Here is a 13,304-nt window from a genome sequence, read left to right as displayed (position 1 = left end):
CCATGCAGATAATTGAGTGCAAATTACATGTGCCCTTTGAACTCATTTTGCAGCAATTTAAAAAGGGAAAGTGGGAGGAGGAGAGAGAAACCGAGACATTTTAAAAGTAGCTGGAAAAGTGAGTTGAAAGAGGATTAATTGGGACTGTTTCTGCCAAATGGGGACAGATGGAAGGCATGTGAAAATTGGAGGGCAGTTAAATGATCGCTGGTTTAATTGATGGCTGGTTGGTTGGCTGTTGCTTTACCACCAAGAGTGATGGGGAGCACCCCATTTAGCTATTTTGCCTCTTTTCTCCTAACCCATCTACTCCCAGCCATGCTCTTGATAGAGAATGGATACAGTGGGCCCTTGGGGTCTGCTGGGGTTTGGTTCCATGATCACCACCCCATGGATGCTCAAATCCTGTTAAATACAATGGCACAGTAAAATGATGCCCCTCGCTAAAATCAAGGTTTGCTTTTGGCAGTTTATATATTTTAAAAATATTTTCAAACATGGATGACAGAATCTGTGGATAAAAAAATCTGTGGATATGCAGGGCTGACTGTATTTATGGTTTGTCTCTCTTCCAGGTCTCTTCTCTTCAGTTAGCTTGTCAGCGATCCAATCCAGCTTTCCTGGCTATACTTCCCTGTTGTGGACAGTGAAACCAGAGGACATGACAAGCGACTACTCAGACTCGAGTTATGATGATGCCTATCGAGGTTAGCTGGCAAGCATTTTCCTTCCACAAACCCTGGGAGGACTGGGCAAAGGGGGATAAGGGAGCTTGTCAGGTGTTCAAATGAACTGGGGAAATGGTCAATACCCAGACTAGGCAGTGCCTAATTCTTTGGACAGCACTTTTCACAATCCTTTTCCCTTGGCCATGCTGGTATGTGTGTGTGCATGATAACAATTGTAGCATCAGGCTATTCCTCACATATTCCTCTGGACTGCTGAAATTATCTGGTTTGACACCACTTTAACATCCATGGCTCAATGCTGTGAAATTCTGGGAGCTCTGGTGCCACAACCAACTACAATTTCCAGAATTCCATAGCACTGTTAAAGTGGTGTCAACTCAGTTTTTTTTCTGCAGTGCAGAGGCAGCCTGAGACATTTTAAAAGCTGGTGAAAAAATGGGAAGACAGAAGAATTATCAGGAATCTCCGTGCTAAATTGGGACAGTTGGAGGATCTGGTGGATTCCAGGGGAAGGCTAGAACAGATGCTGGATCTTGTCCTGGAGCTTAGGGAGCAGGTATCTCCTTTCGCCAGGAACATCCCATCACTAAACCCTCCAATCTTTCTTCTCTCCCAGGGTACTCAGTGGCTTTGGGGGAATTTAATGAAAACCCTGAGTCAGCAGGTAAGGAAATTAGTTTCTTTCTCAAGGGTACTTTTCTGGGGTAAGATAAAACTGGGATCAAGAGGGTTTACAAGACCTTTTCTCCTTTAGTAAACATCAGATATTTGCTCCTTTTGCCAGTAATTTGAAGTGTAATTATCTGTGGGCTCTTCCAGAATGGTCTAAAGAACATTTGAGGTCTGACAATGTAGCTCTTAGGGTTATGCTGATTCCTGTTACCTCTATGGCCCCTTGTTCTATTATTTTTGGAGGCAATTTGCAATTACTGGTAACTGGATCTTCACAAGGGTTCTTCCAAAGCTTCCTTCTTCTTTTTTTACCCAGAACATGACTTGCTCAGGTATACCTATGGTTTGGAGCGCAAATTTTATCCTTTCTGAATTAAACAAAAATAGTTATACAGTTATAGTGCAAAACTGACATTTCACTGGTGCACCAATTTAATATAGCATTGCAACAAACACACGCTAAAAGATAAGAGAAGTCGGAGATATATTTGTTCCAATATGTTTCAGAATTAAACAGAAATCTGCTCAATGATAGGAGGAAAATATTGCACCTTGTGCCAAGAAAACAATCCAGGATCTGATCCGCACTAGAAATATAATCCAGTTTGATACTGCATTAACTGTCATGGCTCAGTGCTGTGGAATTATGAGAATTGTAGTTTTGTGAGACATTTAGCTTTCTCTGTCAGAGATCTTTGGTGCCACAACAAACTACAATTCTTAGAATTCCATAGTATTGATCCTGGCAGTTAAGGTAATGCCAAACTGGATTATTCCTTCAGTGTGGATGCAGTGCAGGACAACAGAGATATTGCTTGGACATTTTAACTCTTGCCCCTCAAACTACTGCAGCAAATAGTACAACCTCCTGAAGCATTTGCCAGGAGGAGTCCATAAACTAATTCAGTAATTGCCTCCCAGCCTCAGGTCCCTAGCCTGTAAAATGGTATTTTAATATAACAGATTTTGCAAGATAACTGCACAAACTAATGACATAAAGCACTGCGATTAGAGGGTTGCTTGCAGCAGATTAGGGCAGGGAACTTGCATCCTTTGAAACCTAGCAGGACCGTGAGGGTAGTGATGGTGGTGTTGGGTCGTGTTCTCTTAGCTGTAGTGCCCTGGTCTAACAAGATGGTTCTTCTGCTTGCAGAATACGTGGTGGGTGTTCCTAATAAAAGCGAAACGCAAGGCGTGGTGAGTGCAAAACTCTGAAGGAAGTAGGAGCAAATGGCTGATTATTTGGTTTCCTTCTTGCACATCTAAAAGGAGGAGGTCAGAGTGTCAAATTTCAAAAATCAAACATGCAGTGGCTCATGGATGGTACTATAAGAAGGCAAAAATGAGGACATTGCCCACAAAATTAGGATTCCATGAAGATTCTTTCAGCCCCCAAATTTCTAGCATAGCAGATGCTGAAAATCGTTCACACTTAGAACTCTTGCATGTGATGTCTTTTCATTCCCTTGTTAACTTTGCTGCCCCTTTTGTTTGGAGGCCTAAACTGTATTTCCAAATGTTCAACTGAAGATTTCAGTGACTGCAATGCTAGAAATGGTAGGAATAAACTCACTTTAAAGTCATTTTTAACTGCCGAAACCGTAGCCAGCCTAGTCTCTGGTGAGTAATGCTGGGAGCTGCAGTCCAAAACTTTGGAGGGCAACTTGATTCCCATCTTTGCTTTAAGGATGGCCTTCCCTACCTGACACTTTCCAGATGTGTTAGACATATTCCACCAGACCAGACAATAAGTAGCCTGTGGAATTTGTACCCACTTGGACAGTGCTTTGTTGGGGAAAAGAAACCTAAACTTCCAAAAGCGTACTTTTGAAGAAGGCAACACTATGATGCTCGATTTGCTGATGGAAGTGTCACTAAAGTATTCCTCTCAGCCATTTTCTCTGACAGTCTCAATACTTGCTAACGTTACTATTAACATCTGATCCAATGTAGATTATATTTTGTAGCTCACCAAGCATTAACAAAATGTGCTAAGCCTTTTCTGCTTGTTTTCTAACCACTGCTTGGGTCAGTTACTCTGCCTGCTTTTACACACTTTGCACATTCTCTTACCTTTAGTCTTTATGTTCTGAAACTGGGCTTTGACATTGGTTCCAGTAGTGGCACCAATTACATCTTACTTTTTATGCATGTACCAGATGTTGTTATTGATATTGTTGTTGCTGTCATGTGCTTTTGAGAGGTTTCCTACTTATGGCAACCCTATCACAGAGTTTTCTTGGCAAATTGCTTGCTGTAGACTATATTTCAGAGGAAGGAACTGGAAAAACCACCTCCGAGTGTTCCTTGCCTAAGAGAACCCTATGAAGTTCATAGGGTCACCATAAGTCAACAGGCAATGTGAAGGCACACAAACACATCTGTGCATGCTCAGAGGAACTTTTTTATTTATTGTTCTTCTGTATGTTCTACGGCTGTGTGTTCTAATAACATACAACAAAACCTCTAGATAGAGGTGGATGAAAATTAATTAAGACTTAACTAAAAATTAGCCCTATGCTCTGAATCTATGCCGAGCAACTCCATGACACCTATTCCATGCACTGTATTGCGCTGAAAGACAAATCCTAGTTCACAAGAAGATATGATACAACAGTGAGGTAGTACTTTTTGATTTTGTCCTGCCTTGTGGAGTCGAGAACTTTTATGACTGGAATGGGGAAGATGTGGCCCCTAGATTATGTTGGAGTACAACTACCATCACTCCCAACAAACATGGTCAGTGGTCAGGGAGAATGGGTGTTGGAGACCAGTGCCATCTGGAAGGTCACATGTAACCGCTTGTCCTAAGAATTGTTGGTGAAAAGGAATGTTTGTATGCGTGCAGGCATGTACATTGTAGTTTCTTGAAAAAATTGAGTGACAGCATTCAGTTAGTGCAAGGGAGACCCATAAGCTCCCTGACTCAGACCTTGAAAAACAATCCTTTCTTGGATTACAGTTTTCACGGGCCATGTTGACTGGAGGTTTATAAGAGTTGTAGCAGTCCAAAACCAAAGCTGCTTTTCCATACTTTAATCTCCCTTACTGAGATTTCCCTGACTCAAACCTTGAAAAACAATCCTTTCTTGGATTACAGTTTTCACTGGCTGGAGGTTTATGAGAGTAGTTGTAGTCCAGAAAGGAAGCCACTTTTCCATTCTTTTTCCTAACCTTTTCTCCATGTTTGCCATTCATAGGTGGAAATTTTCACCCTGAAATATATCTTCCGAGTTCTGTGGACCATCCGCAGTGAGCAGGTAGCAATATTTTGGACCACATGAATTTCCCCATCCTGACACAATATCTGTGGGGTGGGAAGAGGCAAGCTCTCCAGGCAAATAATGCCCCTCACGCTAATATTATTATTATTTAATGTTATCAAGAACTACAGTATTAGCCATGGGTGTGCCCACTCCCATGGCTTTAGCTGTCCACATGTTGATGATAAGTGACATTATCCTCCTTTATAAAGTCCCTGGATGTGGGCAGCATTACTGGACAGGTGAAACATGCCACTACTGTGTATGCTGGACCCTTGACCTTCCCGGCTTATAGAAGCTACCAGCAGGAGTTAGAGCAGTGGTTCCCAACCTGTGGGTCGGGAGTCGGGACCCCTTTGGGGGTCGAACGACCCTTTCACAGGAGTCACCTAAGACCATTGGAAAACACATATTTTCATGTAGCGATGAAAAATAATTATATGGTTGGGGGTCACCACAATATGAGGAACTGTATTAAAGGGTCATGGCATTAGGAAGGTTGGGAACCACTGAATTAGAGGAATGGTTAACACCTCTCTATGAAAGGGAGAATTTTCACTAGGCCTAAAATCAAAGTAGGAGTAAGGCATTTGCCATGACTCTTTCATTGTCTGAGTCATTCCATCATTGCTTGCCTCCTGTGAAGTGAGAGAGAGCGCAAGAGAGCACATGGACCTTGTGGAGAGCAATGTCTGATGTACAAAGGATCTAGCACTGCTTTCCATACATGTGCCCAGACTCAAATGCCATGAGTTGCCTGTTCTTTTATTTTATCATAGCATGCATCTACAATGTAGAAATACTGTAATACCATTTGACAGCACTTTAACTGTCATGCCTCCATCCTGCAGAATCCTGGGATTTGTAGTTCTGGGAGGCACCAGAGCTCTTTGGCAGAGACTAAAGACCCTTTAAAACTGTAGAATCCCAGGATTCTGTAGGATGTAGCTACAGCACATGAAGTGGTGTCAAACAGCATTATTTCTAGAGTGTAAATGCATCCATACTTAGAACTTGTTTTTCTACTAATGAATTCAAAGTGTCATACACAGCTCTTTTTCTTCCCAATTGATCATCCCAATAGTCCCATGTGAGATTAGAGTACCAGATTCAAGCCCAACTCTCTGAGTTTTACGGCTCAGTGAGGACTTGAACCTGAATCTTCCAAGTCCTGGTCCAAAATTGTAACCATTTAGCTCCCCTGTTATGCAAGACAGGTGTTTTCTGTAAGAATATTTTTTTACTGTTGTCAGCTTTAGGCATGTTCTGTGGGAACGAGTAAGTATACCTATAACCAATAAGAATGAATGCTGAGCTTTGTCCTCAATTTCTCTTCCTTTCCTCTTGCAGATAGCATCGTATTTTGGGCATACAGTGGCAGTTGCTGATATCAATGGAGATGGGTAAGGGCAGATCTCAGAAAGGTACACTTGACAGTTGATTTGAATCTGATGGAGCTTTATTGGCGAGCAAAGAATTATGCATCCCCCACATTTCAAGTTTGGAAATATTATTTTGGGGGACAATAAGCTCCCAGAATCCCCCAAGCAAATTCCCTTTTCCAGGCTGTACTTTATGTTAAAGCTATCCACCTTCCCAGGAGGTCTGCATAAAGTTATTATATATATGAAGGTGCACAAGAAGCATCAGTAGATGGAAAATAGAAGGGCAATACTGAACTGCATGCTGAGATGGGAACTGGACAGACAGATCCTGGCAAAGATCCTTTAAAAATCCTGAATTCCTGAGGTCCCTGGACCTAGATTTGAACCATATCCCTTTTGCATTAGGATGAATTATGGGCTAATATAGTGGTTGGGTTGTAGCCACTTTACCTGGTGGCTCCAGGACAAATCTGGACCCCCCAACAAAGCCTACCTGATTGTAAGAGCTTGGAAACTGACTTTTCTTGGACTACACTTCTCAGAATTCACCAGCAAACATGGCCAGTGACCATACTGCCCAAGGGATTGTGGGAATTTTAGTTCAAAAAGTAGCCTTTTGAAGCTTTTCTGATTTGTCCCATTGCTTAAGCAGTCCTAAAGTAAAACTAGTTTCTCACCCCAGTTTTTGAGTTACTCAGAACTGTATGCCCCTCCATTGAGTTCCCTGGTAAGACATGCTGTGTGCCGCACATTCCTTGCAAACAAACATACAAACCTGAACAACATTGCTTTGCATATTTCTTGTTCAAAGCTTCATTTCTGTTCCGAAAGTTATTCTTATCCTCATTTTTTGCATCTACTGCCATCTATTGTTAGGCAGGCTCATAATGCAGCCTTGGCAAAATGAACTCCAGCTTCATCCTGGGCTTAGTGAAGAGGTTTTAGTGTAGAATTGAACTGTGGTACATTCATGGTTGGGGAAGGGAACAAGTAGCCTCTCTAAACAATGTGCTTTCCTCTCTACTATACTGTGCTGTTCTATGACCGTAATAAAGATGAACTGAACTGAACTGAACTCTACTATACTCCTATGAGTACAGGGAGGAAAAGCACTGTTAACATATACAAATACATTAATATACAGTAAATACCCTAAAGGCACGAGATTCCCGCTGATCCTGGAAGCTAAGGAGGGTCAGCCCTGGTTAGTACTTGGATGGGAGACTATCAAGGAATACCAGGTGTGCCAGGCTACATTTCGGAGGAATGAATTAGCAAAGCCATTTCTGAGTATTTCGTGCCTAAGAAAACCCTATGAATAGTTGCCAAAAATCAGCACATGATTTGAAGGTACACACACATTGTTATCTGAGTTATCCAAAGCAGTTCCAATATGTGGGCAGTCACATGGTGCAAGCGGGCATGATTCTGCTCCTCTCCCCCTCTTGTCCCTCCTCCTCACCATTCCCAAGAGGGCTGTTTTTTCTTTTTAATTTCTTTTCTTTGCTTATTTTTACTTAATGGATTGCCATGATCATGCAATTGCACTAAAAATAAACATAAATACAAACTGAGAGGCATGCTGGGAAGGGGATAGAGCAGGAAGATGGGGCTATGGAAGCTGGTGTGCGGAAGACAGAGCCCATGGCAGAAGCAGCATCTTGGCAATTTGGAAGAGCTGTGTTATAATGACTATCCCCAATGGGTATATTTGCATTTCCTAATGCGATTGGTGGCACGTTATGAACCTGGTGTGGGAAAGTCCAAAGTGGAGACTTGGCATGTATAACCTGTAATGGAACTTTTCTTCCTTCCTTCCCTTCCCTTCTCTTCCTTACCCATCCCACCCATCCACCCACCCACTAGGAAAGATGATATTCTTGTGGGAGCCCCCCTTTTCTTGGAGCGCCACTCGGACCTGAAACTCTATGAAGTGGGAAGAGTTTACTTATACATACAGCGCAAGACCCGCAATGCTTACAACACCCCCTGGCAGACGCTGACGGGCACAGATGTCTATGGGCGCTTTGGCATGGCCATTGCTCCATTGGGTGACACAGACCAGGATGGATATGTTGGTAGGAAGGGTGAAGCTGGGGCAGACATTCCACCTCTGCAAAATCCCCCTTTTTGTTGTTTTTGTTACTGTTGTTGTTGTTTTTAATTCGTCCTGTGACCTCTTAAATTCTACTAGGAGTCATCATGTCATAACCTTGCCACAGTTTAGAAAAGTTACTTCCTGGAACTACAGCTCACAATACATTTTTCATTGTCCTCAGAAATACACCAGTTATAAGTTTCAGTTTGTCTTATAGGCAAGAGCTGATCAGTTTTCAATGAAAGAAGGCCTCTTTTGTACCAGCTTCATCTGATCTGCACAGAGAACCGTACCCTTTAACTGTCCCAATTTCTCAGGGACAGTCCTGATTAATGTCTGTTGTTCCCCTTTTTCAACTGCTTTTAAAATGTCCTAGTTTCTCTCTCCTCCCACTTTCCCTCTTTAATCTAGGATTACTTTAGTTGCTACAGGCTAAACTGAAAATGCAAAATTAATTTGCTCTCGATTAACCTGCGGGGAGGGGAAGGGGAGGAAGAGGAGGAATCTTGCCCTTCCCAGTAGGCTCAGGCAAAAGCAAAATGCTGAAGCCTTTCCTAGCTTCTGTGTTCTTCCTTAATAATACCTTTTTTGCAGTCTTAACCACACACTGATTTTGCTTAACTTCATATATCCTGCTTTTCATTTGGAGAGTTGAGAGAACCCTGCAAACCTGGCCAGTAGGTGTTCCTTTCCTCCTCAATATTTGCATCCTACACAGATCTACACAGTTAAATTCCCTGTTTGAAGCTCGCCCTGCCTGGGAGCAGCAGATATTGTAAAACTGTCAGTTTTGGACCACTGGCCATACTGGCTAGAGGTTTCTGGGAACTGTCATCCAAAAAATAACATTTCCAAGAACTGTTGGGGTACCCAGCCCAGCTCTCATTCATTTCCATCTGTCCTGTTTGTGCATGGAAGAGTTGTCCTGGATCTCCCCACCCCAGCTTTAACTGATCAACCTTTGTGACTGAACAGATAATTTACTTTCAATTTTATTTCCACAGATATCGCTGTTGGAGCCCCTTTTGCAGGACGAGACAAGGGTGGCCGTGTTTACATCTACCATGGGTGTAGCGAAGGCTTGAGCACATCCCCAAAGCAGATCCTTGAGAGTCCTTTCTCTGGGCCAGCTGGTTTTGGTTTTGCCATACGTGGAGCTTCTGATGTTGATGGAAACGGCTACCCTGGTAATGCAAGCCAGAGCTGTGTAGCCTTTACCCATATCGCCATCTGTTTTCCTTGATTTGGATCTAATGTGCACTGCAGAAATAATGCAGTTTGACACTGCTTTGAATGCCATGGCTCAGTGCTATGTAATTCTGTGATTTGTAGGGTTTTTTTTTTTTTTTTGAGATATTTAGCATTCTCTGTCAGAGAGCACTTGTGCCACAACAAAATGCACATCCTAGGATTCCATAGCATTCAGCCATGGCAGTTAAACCAGTGTCAAATTGCATGATTTCTGCAGTTCAGATTAGACCTTGGAAAGCCAAGAAGCTGAAGTTTCTGGAAAGAAGCATGATGCTCAGATTTTCCATGGCTTGTTTGAATTAGTGGAGGATGTGGGGTTGTGCAAGATCCTTTGGTTTTGAATAAGAATCTTGGGCTTTACAGAGCTTAGGATAATTGGTAATCACGCCAGCAGGATGGGCAGGACCGGGATCCCAAGATGACAGCTGGTAGAATGCTGTATCTATTACTCTACTTACATTTGAAAGATGCTTTGGAGTCCCATAAGCTGCTTTGAGTCCTTGTAAGCCGCTTTAAGTCCCATTTTGGGAGAAAGGTGGGATAAAAACCATAAACACACACAAATAAAATAACCCTTTCCCCCTCTTATTCCTTCTTCCTCACCCCTGCACAGATGTGCTGGTTGGAGCTTACAGAGTCAGCAAAGTGGCTGTGTACAGGTGAGTGAATGCAGTGCTGTAGCTTCCACTAGTTGTCAGGGTCAAAAGAAGGTGAGACTAAGGAAATAATTGAAAGGGAAAGATATTTTGAGAATTTTGAACAAAAAATGGTTCTGATCCTGATGATACCATGTTTATCTTAATGTCTAAAATATAGGGAATGTAAAGTTAAGTTTAGGAATCTTAAGTGTTAATGTAAAAAAATATAGAGATCCCAGACTACATGCTATGTATTTGTTGTTGTTAGCTGCCATCAAGTCAACTTTTATTTATGGTGACCCTATGAATGAGAAAGTGACCCTATCATCAACAGACCTGCTCTGGTCTTGCAGATTCAGAGCCATGGCTTCCTTGATGGAATCTATCAATCTGGAATGCAGTCTTCCTTTTTTTCTCTCTACTGTCTTCTACCTTACCAAGCATTATTGTCTTTTCTAGCGAGTCATGTTCTTTCATCATGATATACCACGATCTCAGTTTAATCATTTTGGCTTGATCTGTTCTAGGAACCGTTTCTTTGTCTTTTAGCAGTCCAGAGTATTTATAGAACTCTTCTCCAGCACTACATTTCAAAAGGATTTTCTTCCTATCTGCTTTCTTCACTATCCAGGTTTCAGAACCATACATAGAAATGGGAAATGAGATGGCATGGACAATCCTAACTTCAGTATTTAATGATTTACCGTTGTGTATTTGCATTTACCATTGTGTATTTAACACTCTGTATAGTTTAGTTGCAAAAGCATTTAAAGAAAGAGTGTTAAATATCTGAAATTGAAAGTTTCATATACAGAGGGCAACAAGGGAGAGTGCGCAGAGTCATGTAAGGATTTAGGATGCCTTTCATTATTTGTATGTGGCGGGGATATATTTAGTATTCAGATTTCTGATAAGAATGCATTTAGAGGGAGGTTAATCATTTTAATGAAAGGAAGGGCTTTGATTTGATGGAAAAGATCTTGAATCTAGGCCCAAGATACAATTTAGTTGCATTAATTCAATCTTCCCTGATTAATTACTGTTCAGACTGCTGGTCTGCAAGTCTCATCATCCCCAGTTAGCATCTTGGGCTAGGGGTGATGGGGGTTGGAGTTAAAGAGGAAGGGTGGAAAAGTGCTCATAAGCAGTAAGTAAGGCAGAGCCATGCTAAAGAAAAATCTGCTTAGATATAGAAAATTTGTAAGCTCTTAGAATTTGCAGGTTAGATCAGACATATATAAGGCATTCTGATCTATATCCTGAAACATCTTGGTGTGTCCTGCTGATAAAGATATCAGGTAGAATGCTAGTATGTGATATACAGAACAATTATGACATGCTGTGAGGCTCCTGCCTCTTATTCTATCACTTTTCCCACCAGATGTAAGGTTCTGCTGAAATCACTGCTGCCACCCTATGTGAAAACTTCCACAATCTCACTGCCATCATCAAGGAATCAGAGACACAACCATGTTTGGAATATCAGGATCAGGATCTCTCTCTTCAGCCAGGGCAGTGGCAGTTTGAATTACCTATTACTTGCTCTTGCACAATACATTGTTGTTGTTAGCTGCCCTCAAATCAACCTCACCTCATGGAGGCCCTGTGGATGAGACATCTCCAAGATCCCCTGTCCTCTACCTCTCTGCTCAGGTCTTGCAGGCTCAGGCCCAGGGTCTCCCTGATTGAGTCTATCCATCTATCATATGGTCTTCCTCTCTTTCTACACCCTTCCACCTTTCTCAACATCATTGGCTTTTCTAATGAGTCTTCTCTTCTGCTGGTGTGTTCAACGTATGACAACCTCTATTTTGTCATCCTGGCTTTCAGGGAGAATTCATTCTAGGGCCCAATTGTTTGTCTTTTTGGCTGTCCATGGTATCCTCAGCACTCTTCACCAGCACCATGTCTTAAATGAGTCAATCTTCCTCTTATCTGATTTCTTTACTCTCCAGCTCTCACATCCATACATGGTGATGGAAAATGCAATGGTTTGGATGATCCTAACTTTAGCATTCAGTGTTAGGTCTTTGCAAACAAAACCAAATTACTTAAATACACATGCAAAAAAAAAAAAAAAGTACAGTATTTTACCAAAAATCCATGGCATCACACATTCATAGTTTGCACATTGTTGGTGAATTTGTCTGACTGTCATAGCCTTTTTGTTGCTCAACTGCTGCCAGTATATGAGGTGTTTTCTCACTACACAATTATAGCACTGTGAATTCACTTAAACCAACATTGTAGTTTGGTAAGGCACTAGGATGCCATAGAATGTTGCTAAGTTAGTTAAACTGGGTTCACAGTGCGATAATTGTCTATTCTAAATATCCCTCCCTCAGCAGCTGCCAAACCCAGGATTCCATAAAATTAAAGTGCAATCATAGTGCTATAATTGTGTAGTGTGAAAAGATCCACTATTTTGTAAGAATGCTGTATAAGCTTGGAGTAGCTGTCAGATAACCAGTAGCCTCTGAGCGCATGTGCTAGACCCTATCTATCTATCTATCTATCTATCTATCTATCTATCTATCTACCTACCTACCTACCTATCTACCTAATCTGCTGCTGTAGGGTTCATTGTCACCATACCTCTGGAGTGTGACAGGTTGGAGAAGGCTTAGTATGCATTCGCACTGCAGAAGTAATTGAGTTGGACACCACTTTAACTGCCATGGCTCAGTGCTATGGAATTCTAGAGATTGTAGTTTTGTGAGACTTAGCTTACTCTGTCTGAGAGCTCTGATGTCACAATAAACTACAAATCCCAGAATTCCATAGCATTTAGCCATGGCAGTTAAAGTGGTATCAAACCAGGTTGTTTCTGCAGTATGGATGCAGCCTTAGTCCTTTGAAAGCAGTATGGTGTATGGTGGTCTCAGGCATCAATCAACATCTCGGCCAATATCAAATAACTGTAAAATGCTCTAGCAATGCCCTCTTTGCTGTCTGCCAGTGCTAGGCTTTAATCAATATATGCGAGTGTGTGTTTTTTGTTTCTGTGCCCCTCAGAGCTCAGCCGGTGGTGGTGGTCAAAGCTGAACTGGTCTTACCAGATGCACTGAATCCAGAGGATAAAGCCTGTGGGGCACCAGGAGCAAAAGCCAGCTGGTGAGATGAGATGCATTGGTATTACCTTTATTCTAACGCAAATAATTCACTCCAGAACTCAAGAGATGTCTGATGCCCACTGGGGCTGTGGGGTGAGTCAAGGTGTCATCAGAGGACGAACCAGCTACTTCTGATTTGATACCCAATGTCTGCCCTTGTAAGTTTTAAGTGTATTTTTCATCCATCTGCTGGTT

General features: G+C 42.0%; 1 protein-coding gene across 1 annotated transcript in view; it reads left to right on the top strand.

Annotated features, from left to right (window-relative positions):
* ITGA2B (integrin subunit alpha 2b) overlaps positions 1-13,304 on the top strand; it is a 44,644-nt gene that overhangs the window by 9,419 nt on the left and 21,921 nt on the right. The window contains exons 7-15 of the mRNA XM_089532051.1: positions 576-707; positions 1,306-1,353; positions 2,515-2,558; positions 4,562-4,621; positions 5,975-6,027; positions 7,876-8,087; positions 9,112-9,294; positions 9,972-10,017; positions 13,012-13,110. Coding sequence (XP_089388177.1) covers positions 576-707; positions 1,306-1,353; positions 2,515-2,558; positions 4,562-4,621; positions 5,975-6,027; positions 7,876-8,087; positions 9,112-9,294; positions 9,972-10,017; positions 13,012-13,110 — 877 coding nt within the window. The remainder of the gene's footprint in view (positions 1-575; positions 708-1,305; positions 1,354-2,514; positions 2,559-4,561; positions 4,622-5,974; positions 6,028-7,875; positions 8,088-9,111; positions 9,295-9,971; positions 10,018-13,011; positions 13,111-13,304) is intronic.

Source organism: Sceloporus occidentalis, unplaced genomic scaffold, assembly GCF_023333645.1.
Source record: "Sceloporus occidentalis isolate IW3139 unplaced genomic scaffold, rSceOcc1.0.p SCAF_7, whole genome shotgun sequence".
In the NCBI taxonomy this organism is placed as follows: domain Eukaryota; kingdom Metazoa; phylum Chordata; class Lepidosauria; order Squamata; family Phrynosomatidae; genus Sceloporus; species Sceloporus occidentalis.
This window is presented reverse-complemented; position numbering and strand designations above follow the sequence as displayed.